General features: G+C 33.2%; 1 protein-coding gene across 1 annotated transcript in view; it reads right to left on the reverse strand.

Moving 5' to 3' along the window:
• Window positions 1–2,591: 2,591 nt before the first annotated feature.
• Window positions 2,592–12,944, reverse strand: part of LOC111707995 (protein sidekick-1) — a 28,656-nt gene continuing 18,303 nt past the window's right edge. The window contains exons 16-29 of the mRNA XM_023481211.1: window positions 12,757–12,835; window positions 10,900–10,985; window positions 9,597–9,642; window positions 8,572–8,602; window positions 8,248–8,272; window positions 6,261–6,331; window positions 5,671–5,717; window positions 5,447–5,528; window positions 5,330–5,380; window positions 4,742–4,784; window positions 4,484–4,539; window positions 3,718–3,839; window positions 3,502–3,623; window positions 2,592–3,442 (exon numbers count right to left, since the gene is read on the reverse strand). Of these exons, the coding sequence (XP_023336979.1) occupies window positions 2,853–3,442; window positions 3,502–3,623; window positions 3,718–3,839; window positions 4,484–4,539; window positions 4,742–4,784; window positions 5,330–5,380; window positions 5,447–5,528; window positions 5,671–5,717; window positions 6,261–6,331; window positions 8,248–8,272; window positions 8,572–8,602; window positions 9,597–9,642; window positions 10,900–10,985; window positions 12,757–12,835 (1,451 nt within the window). The 3' untranslated portion in view covers window positions 2,592–2,852. The remainder of the gene's footprint in view (window positions 3,443–3,501; window positions 3,624–3,717; window positions 3,840–4,483; window positions 4,540–4,741; window positions 4,785–5,329; window positions 5,381–5,446; window positions 5,529–5,670; window positions 5,718–6,260; window positions 6,332–8,247; window positions 8,273–8,571; window positions 8,603–9,596; window positions 9,643–10,899; window positions 10,986–12,756; window positions 12,836–12,944) is intronic.

Consider the following 12,944-nt stretch of genomic DNA (forward strand, 5'->3'; position numbering starts at 1 on the left):
ATGTTCTTTTCAATACATCTTCAATAAAAGATTTAAACTTCACTTTACTTTGGTATTATAATTGAATTTCTTGTTAAATTAAGATTACAACCCTATCATCATATTCTTGAGATAGAAATTGAAAAGATTACTTGTAATGATCTCAGTTCAGCATTTTTAATGGTGGTTTGTTTGAATTAAAGGCACATAAGTAATTTTAAAAATATGATGTACATAATTACACATAATTATTACATGCCCAGGCTTCATTTTTAGTTTAGTCTTTTTGAATTTGAAGTCTAGTATGAACGTTGAGTCCCTAAAAAGTTCTCCTGCTTAATCTGTCTTCATCCCTAGGCATAGAGAATAGAATATATATTAGAGGGGAATTTAAAGAATCTCTCGGTATGAATTTTTTCAGTCCCTTTCAGCCTGAAAGGGAGTTCAAAGTGTACAAATCATGTAAATGTTCACAAATTATATGCAGTAGAGTGCATTAATACAGTATGTTCCCTAGACTATTCATTTCAATTTCGAATTTTTTAAAGCTGTTAAATAAACTTTATAATGAATTAGGTGAATAAAAACATTATTTGATTTATAGTTATAACGGAAAATCATCGTTTGTAAAGTGGAAGGCATAGAGTCTATGTGAAATGATCATTGGTCAATTATGAAACCAGCCTATTTCATGATTTGGTTTTCTTTTAACATTAATTTTAGATTTTCTATAAAATGATATTCCAGGGCCCAAAAGGTTATAAAGTATAAATATGTGAAGTACACCTGCAGTATGGAAACAGTACAATAAAATGGCCTTTTTTCTTTTCTAGTAAATTCCCCTCTAATATATATTTTATTCTCTTTTTTCCTAGGTCTCCTACTTAATCTGTCTATACCCCTGGTTCTCCTGCTTAATCTGTCTTCATCCCTAGGTCTCCTACTTCATCTGTCTTTACCCCTGGTTCTCCTGCTTAATCTGTCTATACCCCTGGTTCTCCTGCTTAATCTGTCTATACCCCTGGTTCTCCTGCTTAATCTGTCTATTCCCCTGATTCTCCTACTTAATCTGTCTATACCCCTGGATCTCCTGCTTAATCTGTCTATACTCCTGGTTCTCCTGCTCAATCTGTCTATACCCCTGGTTCTCCTACTTAATCTGTCTATTCCCCTGGTTCTCCTACTTAATCTGTCTATACCCCTGGTTCTCCTGCTTAATCTGTCTATACCCCTGGTTCTCCTACTTAATCTGTCTATTCCCCTGGTTCTCCTGCTTAATCTGTCTATTCCCCTGGTTCTCCTGCTTAAACTTAAGTAATAAACCTTGTTTAATGGCTAATCTTCTAAAGGTTCAGAATATTTTACTTAAGTTTATATTTAAAGTAGGATAAATTTTACCATTAGCACTTGAATATTTTTCTTTAAATTAACTTTGATATATTGTATTCTGTGCAAGGTTGTATATAACAACCTTATAACCTTTTAACAATCTTGATTCTGCGTTACAGATATTATATCCTGTATTCTTTATCCTTCCCCCTGTGACCCGTATCCGCATCCTGTATCCTGTATTCAATATCCTGTATCCTATATTCGGTATCCTTCATCCTGTATTCTGTATTCTTTATCCTGTATCCTGTACCAAATTACCTTGAATTTAGAATTTAATCCTTAATGTGAAGTAGTAGTAGTGTAATGAAAGTTCATATATAACTTAATTGGTCTCGTGACTCTAGTGTAGAACAATATAAACCTGTATCCTAGGGTAGAACAATATAAACCTGTATTCTAGGGTAGAACAATATAAACCTGTATTCTAGGGTAGAACAAGATAAACCTGTAGTTTAGGGTAGAACAATATAAACCTGTACTCTCGGGTAGAACAATATAAACCTGTACTCTCGGGTAGAACAATATAAACCTGTATTCTCGGGTAGAACAATATAACCCTGTATTCTCGGGTAGAACAATATAAACCTGTATTCTCGGGTAGAACAATATAAACCTGTACTCTCGGGTAGAACAATATAAACCTGTACTCTCGGGTAGAACGATATAAACCTGTACTCTCGGGTAGAACAATATAAACCTGTACTCTCGGGTAGAACGATATAAACCTGTACTCTCGGGTAGAACAATATAAACCTGTACTCTCGGGTAGAACGATATAAACCTGTACTCTCGGGTAGAACAATATAAACCTGTACTCTCGGGTAGTCTTAAGCTTAAAGAATGGATTTTTACAAAAATATTTCACCAACGGTTCACTTCATTCACAAAACCTTTTTAAATCAACAAAAAATCTCTCCCCCTCCACAAACAAAATACTCTAGTTGCGCCTCTGGTTGTAAAAAAATCAATTAAAAAGTCGTTTAAAAAAAACTATTTTAATTTTGACAAACCATGATTAGTTGGAAGATTTATTTCTGTATTATTAAACATCTTTCTTCTTCATTATTTATTTAGCTGAAGTTTAAAACTTCTCTGAGTCTGAAAACAGAAATATTTTCGTCTGGCTCTTGAGAGAATTATTCTTCAGATATATTGGAAAATATTATTCTTTTTCAAGGGAGCGTTCAAGATTTTTTAAAAGGAGAATTAATGAAGTAACAGATCATCGATGCTGTTTATTATGATCTGATGAAATTTACAATTAACATTAAATTAACAAAATGTTGTTTTAAATTAGGGAGAAAAAAAACTTATTTATTCACATATAGATTTTTAAAGCTTAAAGTATCAGTTGGTCTCTAACACATGTTTATCAGGAATATTGGTCTAGCTCTTAAATGTGAACTGCACGACACCCTGAAATATCTGTAAAATCGTCATTATATTTAACCCAGTATATGGCTGTTTTCTTCAGATAATAATTAATGGTTTAAAGCACAGTGTGCACATATCTTCAATCCCTTCATGCTAGGTTGAAGTTCTGATGGTTTCTGGTTGGATCTAGTTTCTCCAGGTGTATAATCCCCTGTACTCCAGGGATACAGGATATCTACTCCAACCTTCTCCTCTGTACTAGGGAAGGAACCAGAGTTGCTGCAGGTACCACTCCCCTCCTCACAATTCTTTATGGAACATAGAGGACCTGGAGAATCTATAGGACACACTGGACCTGGAGAATCTATAGAACGAACAAGATCTCTATGATCTAAAGGACCTGGTGGGCTTACAGGGGTAACTGGAGAACAGAGATGAGATTCTTTAGTTGCTGAAAAGTGTAGAGGAATTATCATAAACTCGTTACTGCAAACACTCTCAGGTCTATCATCTACATTCTCCTGGTTGTATAACTGTTCCTTGTACTCCAGGTACTGATGATAGTCTCCTCGAGGATACTGGGCCAACCTGATGGATTGTGGACTCTGTACTTGATAAACATGAGGTCCATCAGGAGACTGTGGAGGCTGAAGAGATTGAAGTTGCTCCAGGGTTTCTGAACTAAGCATACTCCCGCCTGCAAATAAAGACAAATAAATATCTTTAAAAACAATTTAATTCACCTCACATACTTACTTCTCTTCAGGTTTGGCTGTCTTCTCCAGGTCTTATCGTAAACTCCATGTTTCGGAGTTGAACCTGCTCCAGACTTAGGATTTGAACCAGAAGACTCTCCTCTAGATGCTCTATTACCTTTTCTGCAAACAATATTAATTCAATTCGATTATAGAGTTTTTAGAGTTTCTGATGACCTGACCTGACCTGACCTGACCTGACCTGACATGACATGACCTGAAAGCTAGTGCTATTGATAGAACAATAAAGATCGAGATTGCAAGAATGGTTCCAAGGATACAGGCAGTGAGAAGAGTAGATCCAGAGTTCTCTTCCTCCCCCTCTTGTATTGGAGCAACCTAGAGATTGAAGACTCATGGATATTCCAGAAAATTTATTTTTTGATCAATAATAATAAGGTTTAAAGAAGGAAGAACGTGCTTTTAGGCCGTGGAAACCTTTTTTCATACACACTTTGTCAATAGATAGGTATATTTAGACTACAGATGTGTACAATAGACTACTAGTTGGCACTATTTGAGAGATAATTTATGAAATGTCGTCTTGACAATTTTCCATGGGTTTTATGATATTATACGTGAATCTCATTAAATGAAAAAAACCAAGAATATTCAGGCACAGTTTTAAAGAGTTCCATATGATCATTTAATTAAAAAACTAAATATCTGAAGTATCCATTATCAGAAAGTTAAGAATACGACATTCTTTAAATTCTTTCGATGTTTCTTTATATTTAAACTTAACTGTAGTGCCAACTATAGCGTTGTATTATATCTATAGCCTAAGTTGGTATCATAGATTAAAGATTATGTTTAAGTCCTCTTTAAGCTGTTAAGTAAAAAGCTAAAAGGGACTCGAACCATTCTGTTTTTTACAAAGACAGTCGTCGATTGAAAAAGATTTATAACACCACTTATTTCAAATAATTCTTTAAAGAGATAATGGAAAAAAATCTAATAAATCATTTCTGTGGCAATTTTACCTGGACGCCAGTGCAACTCTTCCCTGTCACAACATGAAGGGGTTCAGATGCCAACCCTGTTTAGTTAATTCAAAATTTAAAAATTTTAATACTTTTCTGAATTATGTCTCACTCTGCAGGGTTTTATAAGTTTTATTTTTTGGGGAGAAAAAAGTGTTTTTAGGAAAAAATCATCAAAATGAATCCCAAATGTGAATAATGATTTTTTTTTATTCCAAGACTTATATTTTTGGATTTTATGGTGTAGTTTTTGTTTACCTGGATAAAGTGTTTCTACTCTGTACAAACTTCTAGAATATCCCTTCATCATTCAAATATGTTGTCAGAAGATAAACATTTTAATCTAAGTTTCTTCCTTTTTTATTTAACAACTTTTTAACTGTTGTTATTTAATCGTTTTGTTTGTTTTTTTAATCGTTAGAATTGTGTCGAGGGTCCACCCAGGCCAAAGTATATATTCTATAAAATAATGAAAAAACATCTGCAGTCAACTTTAATCTGGAACTAACATCAACACCAAAGTTAAAATTATTGTTTTATGTGATACAATCTCTTCAGATTTGATCACAATTAAGATTTAATGAAAGTGATTGTTTTAATTTACATTTTTTAATGAAACTGTTTATGATAATAATTGTTTCTTTTTAGACCCCAATTGTTCAAATTTGTAAAATTTCAAGCTCTAATGGATAATAAAAAAATAATAACCAATCTCTCACTTAAAATTAAAAAAATTTGAGTCTTTCCTTGCTAATGTTAAAGTAGAGGGAAGGGGGCAAAAGGTATTCGCCCCTCTCTTAGTCTTATCTAATAAAGATTCTATTAAAGATTTATCATATTTGGTTCCTGAACGAGTAGCGTGTACTCTGTAAACTCTGTTAGATTGTGCAAGGAGACCTAAAATAGAACCATTTTAATGGCATCTTTAGATCAAATTTTGACTTCTTTTTGCGCATTTTTCACCTGAAGCTCCTGAAGAGCAGAGACATCTGTTGTAAAATTAAGAAAACTTAATTCATAAAGGTTCCAACCCTCTACACTCTCTCTGCACTCACAACCGGTTAATTTTGTAAAATAAGAAATAAATATAAATATAATGAAAATATAGATTTTAAACTCGGTTTTGACATGATTGGTGTAAAAAATTGGGAATTAAAAACAAAATTAAATATTTTTTCAACCAGTTCCTCGGTTTATAAAAGATTTTGTAAACATCTACAGATCGCTGATATCTCTTAAAAATGATGTAAAATTATTTAATATTATCGGAAACTTTGAAAAGGAATTGTGCTGTATTTGCCACACATTTTATAATACCTATTTCTTTGCAACCTGACTCTGTAAACTTTTCTATATCAAACTGAATTTATTTGATCCAACATAATTCATAGTTTGAAATATCTAAGATCCACGACAATGGGTTGCAAAGATGTAGGGATTAGAGTTGGTGGCAAAGACTTAATTCCTTTCTTTTAGGATATTTCACGTGGAAAATTTGAGCAAAACCTAAAAACATTATTTTTTTCGACCAGGCTAAATATTTTACACATTAATTTACTTCTTTGGCTTTGTTAGTAAAATATTTGATTTCATTTAAAGGATTCTTTTCTTCATAACCATTTTATGTTAATATTCTGTTCTTTTTCAAACTATTGAGAGTTTAACCTGCAGCTGGTGATAGCTCAACTACTTTTCTACTGACGCTAAGATTTATTTGAACCGTAATAGTTATTAAATTTTATCTCGGTAACACAAAAGTAACTGAACTATCCTTTACCTTTGGTTTCCTCCAAAACAAACGTAAAGATGATTCAGATTCACAGGAAACATTTGTTATCACAGGAGAACCTGAACATTTGTTATTATAGGAGAACCTGAACATATGTTATCACAGGAGAACCTAAACATGTGTGATTACAGGAGAACCTGAACACTTGATATTATAGGAGAACCTAAACATTTGTTATTATAGGAGAACCTAAACATTTGTTATTATAGGAGAACCTAAACACTTGTTATTATAGGAGAACCTTAACATTTGTTACCATAGGAGAACCTAAACATTTGTTATCATAGGAGAACCTGAACATTTGTTATTACAGGAGAACCTAAACATTTGTTATTACAGGAGAACCTAAACATTTGTTTTTACAGGAAAACCTAAACATTTATTTTTACAGGAGAACTTAAACAATTGTTATTATAGGAGAACCTAAACATTTGTTATATTAGGAAAACCTAAACATTTGTTATCATAGAAGAACCTAAACATTTGTAATTATATGAAAACCTGAACACTTGTTATCACAGGAAAAACTAACACATTTGTTTTTACAGGAGAACCTAAACATTTGTAATTACAGGAGAACCTAAACATTTGTTATTATAGGAGAACCTAAACATTTGTTATTACAGGAGAATCTAAACATTTGTTATTACAGGAGAACCTAAACATTTGTTATTACAGGAGAACCTAAAAATTTGTTATTACAGGAAAACCTAATCATTCGTTATCACAGGAGAACCTAAACATTTGTTAACACAGGAGATCCTAAACATTTGTTATCACAAAAGATCCTAAACATTTGTTTTCACAGGAGAACCTAAACATTTTTTATCACAAGAGAACCTAAACATTTGTTATAACAAGAGAACCTAAACATTTGTTATTACAGGAGAACCTAAACATTTGTTATTACAGGAGAACCTAAACATTTGTTATTACAGGAGAACCTAAGCATTTGTTTTTACAGGAGAACCTAAACATTTATTTTTACAGGTGAACTTAAACATTTGTTATTACAGGTGAACCTAAACATTTGTTATTATAGGAGAACCTAAACATTTCTTATTATATGAGAACCTAAACATTTGTTATTACAGGAGAACCTAAGCATTCGTTATCACAGGATAACCTAAACATTTGTTATCACAGGAGAACCTAAACATTTTTTTATTACAGGAGAACCTAAACATGTATTATCACAGGAGAACCTAAACATTTGTTATCACAGAAGAACCTAAACATTTGTTATCACAGGAGAACCTAAACATTTGTTATCACAGGAGATCCTAAACATTTGTTATCACAGGAGAACCTAAACATTTGTTATTATAGGAGGAACCTAAACATTTGTTATTATAGGAGAACCTAAACATTTGTTATCAAGGGAGAATCTAAACATTTGTTATCACAGGAGATCCTAAACATTTGTTATTATAAGAGAACCTAAACATTTGTTATTACAGGAGAACCTAAACATTTGTTATTACAGGAGAACCTAAAAATTTGTTATTACAGGAGAACCTAAGCATGTATTATCACAGGAGAACCTAAACATTTGTTATCACAGGAGAACCTAAACATTTGTTATCACAGGAGAACCTAAACATTTGTTATCACAGGAGAACCTAAACATTTTTGTTATTACAGGAGAACCTAAACATTTGTTTTTACAGGAGAACCTAAGCATGTATTATCACAGGAGAACCTAAACATTTGTTATCACAGGAGAACCTAAACATTTGTTATCACAGGAGAACCTAAACATGTATTATCACAGGAGAACCTAAACATTTGTTATCACAGGAGAAGCTAAACATTGTTAAATGAATTTTGGGTGAAACGTAGTATTAGGTGAAAAGTGAATTGGGTGAAACGTTATTTCACCTAAAATTGGGTGAAATGCTTTGGGTGAAACGTGATTGGGCGAACTGTTTTCACACCGTAACTTTTATCTGAAGAATTTATAGTTTCAATTCACCTGGTCCAGATACATCGGTCAACACCTGATCATAACAAATCATTTTTAGAAAATTAAAAAAATTAAAAATAATTTTTCTACATTTATTATAATATATTTGATTTGGTTGGTTAAAAAAAATACTTTAAATATTTTTTAAGAAAAGATAAAAAGGTAAATCTTAAAGCTTTAAGAAGATACGAAAATTGTTGATTTGAATCCTAATGCTTTAAAACTATAAACCCATCTTTTCAGTTTTTGTACTAAAAAAGTTGTATTCAATAATCATTTATTTAATCAAAATATAGCTAAAGTCCAATATTTTTTCTAAAATGACATATTTTCCTGCATAACTATAGAAGGTCGGCTCTCACCCCTAAAATCAGTCAGAAAACATTTTAGAAAAATTAAATGAAACTTATCAATAAAAAACTTAATGATTTTACCATTTTGCAAATGTACAGTGCCCCCCAAAACAAAATGGATTACAACTGATACTGGGATAAACTTATTAACTTATTAAGTACGGCAAAAATCGTTAATTTTTAATCCGTGAAAAAAACGGATTAACCGTTTTTGAAAAAAAATTAAGATTGAAAGCAAAATGAAACGGATTTTTAAACGGTAAATTTGGTTCTGTTTCTGCTTAAAATTGCATTAAACTTGCTAAGAATAACAATATCATGAAGCGTTAAGGACATTTTTTATTGGCGCTTCGCGCTGTTAACGCCATTAATACTGTAATAGACCGTTAACTTGTTTGGCGCTTCACGCCGTTAACGCAATTATTTTTTTATTAACGGTTTGTGAAAAATTTTCGTTAAAACGCCGTCAATAAAATTGAATTCGTTAACTAAAGGTAAATTTAATAAACCGGAAAATACTGTTAACAAAACGAAATTCGTTCTTACTCTCTAAAACAACCTGACAGCTTTGTCTAACCAAGAATGAATCAGATATCAATGGTTTGTTTCTTCAAACTGCATATTTTCATTTATTGATCATAAGAAGCAATGGAGAAACTCGACATAGAAATAAAACTTTTCGAGTAAGAAAAACGACGGTATCTTCCACATTTTTGATCAGATTAAAGTTTTAATGGTACCGTTGTAACTCGAGCATTTCCATCTTTTAATGGAGGGTCACTTGAAATTACGCTTACAGTCCCTTTAATATTCTCGTAAAATGTATGCTCTGCGGGGCTGAAAAATATTTCAATTGTTTCTTCATCAAAGCTTTAGTCAAATCAGATAATTTCGATTTGAAATTTTTGATTAATTTTGGGCAGATCTGGTCCCCGCCCCCCCCTCGTACTCCCTTGGGCAGATCTGCGTAAACATAAAAACTGAAGATGAGAAATATATGTTTACCTTTTATTATATCCCCTCACATGTACACTGTACACCGTGTACGGAACTAAAAACAAACAATCCGTAGAAACTTTTTTCTTAACCAATTTTTTTAAAAGATTTTTTAGATTATTTGTCTGACAGGTATTTGCAAAGATGTAAAAAAAAGATTATTTAGATTTTTTGTCTGAGTGAGTTGAATCTACAGTGAGGACCAGTAAACTGTAGAATAGGAAGACGATACTAAAACAATAGTGATGTGCATTAGACAAAGAGAATAGAATATATATTAGAGGGGAATTTACTAGAAAAAAGTGTAAAACGGCCATTTTGTTGTACTGTTTCCATACTGCAGGTGTACTTCACATATTTATGCTATATAACCTTTTGGGTCCTGGAATATCATTTTATAGAAAATCTAAAATGAATGTTAAAAGAAAACCAAATTATGAAATAGGCTGGTTTCATAATTGACCAATGACCATTTCACATAGACTCTATGCCTTTCACTTTACAAACGAAGATTTTCCGTTATAACTATAAATCAAATGATGGTTTTTATTCACCTAATTCATTATAAAGTTATTTAACAGCTTTAAAAATTTCAAAGTTGAAATGAAAGTCTAGGGAACATACTGTATTAATGTACTCTACTGCACATAATTTGTGAACATTTACATGATTTGTACACTTTGAACTCCCTTTCAGGCTCGAAGGGACTGAAAAAATTCATACCGAGAGATTCTTTAAATTCCTCTCTATATATATTCTATTCTCTATGGCATTAGATGTTGTTACAAAGAAAATAACTTATTACTTATTAAGTGAAAAGGGTCTTTTACACTGTACAATTGTTGTGGTTCATGTTAATTGGACTATTTAAAGTCATAACTTGAGTCTGAAGGTCGTCTTCCTACTCCAGAATTTTCTGGTTATCACTGTATATAATAAAGCTCTTCGCTCATTTCTATATATTTGTTCGTGTAAATGTTAGTAATGTACAGCTGGCCAAACGGCGGAAGCGAATTGACTATTTTTTTTAGGAAACCCTTGAGTATCTCAGGCCGGGGTAACATAAGCTTGTTCACACTTAGTTCACACTACTCAGCTACTATATACATTATATAAGAAAAAAAGTGTATAATTGTATATAATCTAAATTGTAAGATAAACTTCTTGTTAAAATCTAAAATCCGTATACAAGGAAGATTTAAACGAGAAAAAAAGAAAAAGAGTGTAGGTTTTTTTCAGCTGAAGGTGATTAAAGAATTGTTTATAAAATCTTAAAAGCTATCATATCATACATTTATTATCCAGACTTTACCTAAAGCTAGAATATTGTGTATAGTAAAGGTTAAAGTGGAGACCACTGTGTCCACCCTACTGAATCCTCCACCTGTGTAGTAGACCCTAGAAGTAAGAAAAGAAATTTACCCGTTGTTACTTTCAGTCCTTTTTTATGATTTATAAATATAAAACTGATGAATCAACTGGTTTGAGGGAAACTAGATTTCGACATTTTTGGACTACAATTTGTCTCAAGAGAAATGAAAGGAAAAATTTTAATTTAAATCAAACTAATTTCAATTGGAATAATTTGAGTGTCTAGTATCTGCAAGGTTATGCCAGTTATGAATCATTTGCATTTACGAGATTATATCCCGACTGCCATGTTCGCTGCACCGCTAAACATTTTGAGAAGCTCTAAAAGAGGACTCCGAATCTCTGAAGGCCTAGACAACTATTCGTTAACGATGAGATGTTTATGCCTTATCTAACCTTTTGTTTTTTTAAAGACCAAATCTCTTTTATTGGAAGGTATTAAAATCTAATAAAAGATTATTAGTATTTTGGTTCAGGTTGGGTTAGAGGTTTAAAAATAAACTGAAAGCTACCCAATGTTAATGTCTAAAAGTGGAGTTGTGATTAGGACTGGGCGTCGTTCTTGAAGAACGATCGTTCTTTCACAACAAACGAAACTATAAAGAACGATCCCATCGTTACGAAAAAAGAACAGAACGCAAAGAAATGTTCTTAAAATCAGGAATGCGTTCTTATTATCAAGAACGCGTTCTAAGTTAGGAACGCATTTTAAATCAGGAATGTGTTCTAAATCATCTAGAAATTTAAATTTAAAACATTTAGTTTAAAGTATATTTTCGGTCGTGAGGAACTTTTTATTATAAAATCGTCATTTTTTACTTTTTAACAACCTCTTTTCTACAAAACTTTTGTCTTGGACACCTCTAAAGTAACCCCCCGGCCCCCTCCCCCTCCTATCTTCTTGACGAAGAACGGAACGGTACGCGGGATGATCATTCTTAGACTAAGAACGGAACAGAACGGAACGAGAACGGAACGATTGGGGGGAAAAAATGAACGAGAACAGACCGATCTTGCTGAAGGCCTTCCTTCTAGAACAGAACGAAACGATTTGAAAAAAGTCGGAACATGCCCAGCCCTAGTTATGACGTTTTATTGTATCCTAGCAATGACAGAGCACTGTTCTGTGCACCACCTGATGCACCGAACAGAATGGTTTAAGGTGCACTGACCGAAATGGTTTGAAGTGCACCGAACAGAATGGTTTGAGGTGCACCGAACAGAATGGTTTGAGGTGCACAGAACAGAATGGTTTGAGGTGCACCGAACAGTATGGTTTGAGGTATACCGAACAGAATGGTTTGAGGTGCACCGAACAGAATGGTTTGAGGTGCACCGAACAGAATGGGTAGAGGTGCACCGAACAGAATGGTTTGAGGTGCATCTAAGTGAATTGTTTGATGTGCACCGAATAGAATGGTTTAAGGTACACTGACCGAAATGGTTTGAGGTGCACAGAACAGAATGGTTTGAGGTGCACGGAACAGAATGGTTTGAGGTGCACCAAACAGAATGCAGTTTGAGGTGCACTGAACAGTATGGTTTGAGGTGCACTGAACACTATGGTTTGAGGTGCACTGAACAGTATGGTTTGAGGTGCACTGAACGGAAGTGTTTGAGGTGCACCGAACAGAAAACAGTTTGAGGTGCACTGAACAGTATGGTTTGACTTGCACTGTACAGTATGGTTTGAGGTGCACCGAACAGAATGCAGTTTGAGGTGAACTGAACGGAAGTGTTTGAAGTGCACCCTCAGTTATTTCCATAAAAGACACTACTGCTACAAAGATGATTTTACCTGTATCCTTGAACATCGTCAACAGGGCCTAGATCCAGGTCTTCTTCAGGTTCAGCGGCACTCCAGGATATAGAGAACCCTGGGATAAAATATACAGAATGTCGTCTTCCTAACACAAGGAAGAACTCCGCCAACAAGATGATGGAAATCTTCAGAGAGCTCATATTTTTCTAGAATTCTGCAGATGC

Source organism: Eurytemora carolleeae, unplaced genomic scaffold (genome assembly GCF_000591075.1).
Source record: "Eurytemora carolleeae unplaced genomic scaffold, Eaff_2.0 scaffold692, whole genome shotgun sequence".
Lineage (NCBI taxonomy): Eukaryota > Metazoa > Arthropoda > Copepoda > Calanoida > Temoridae > Eurytemora > Eurytemora carolleeae.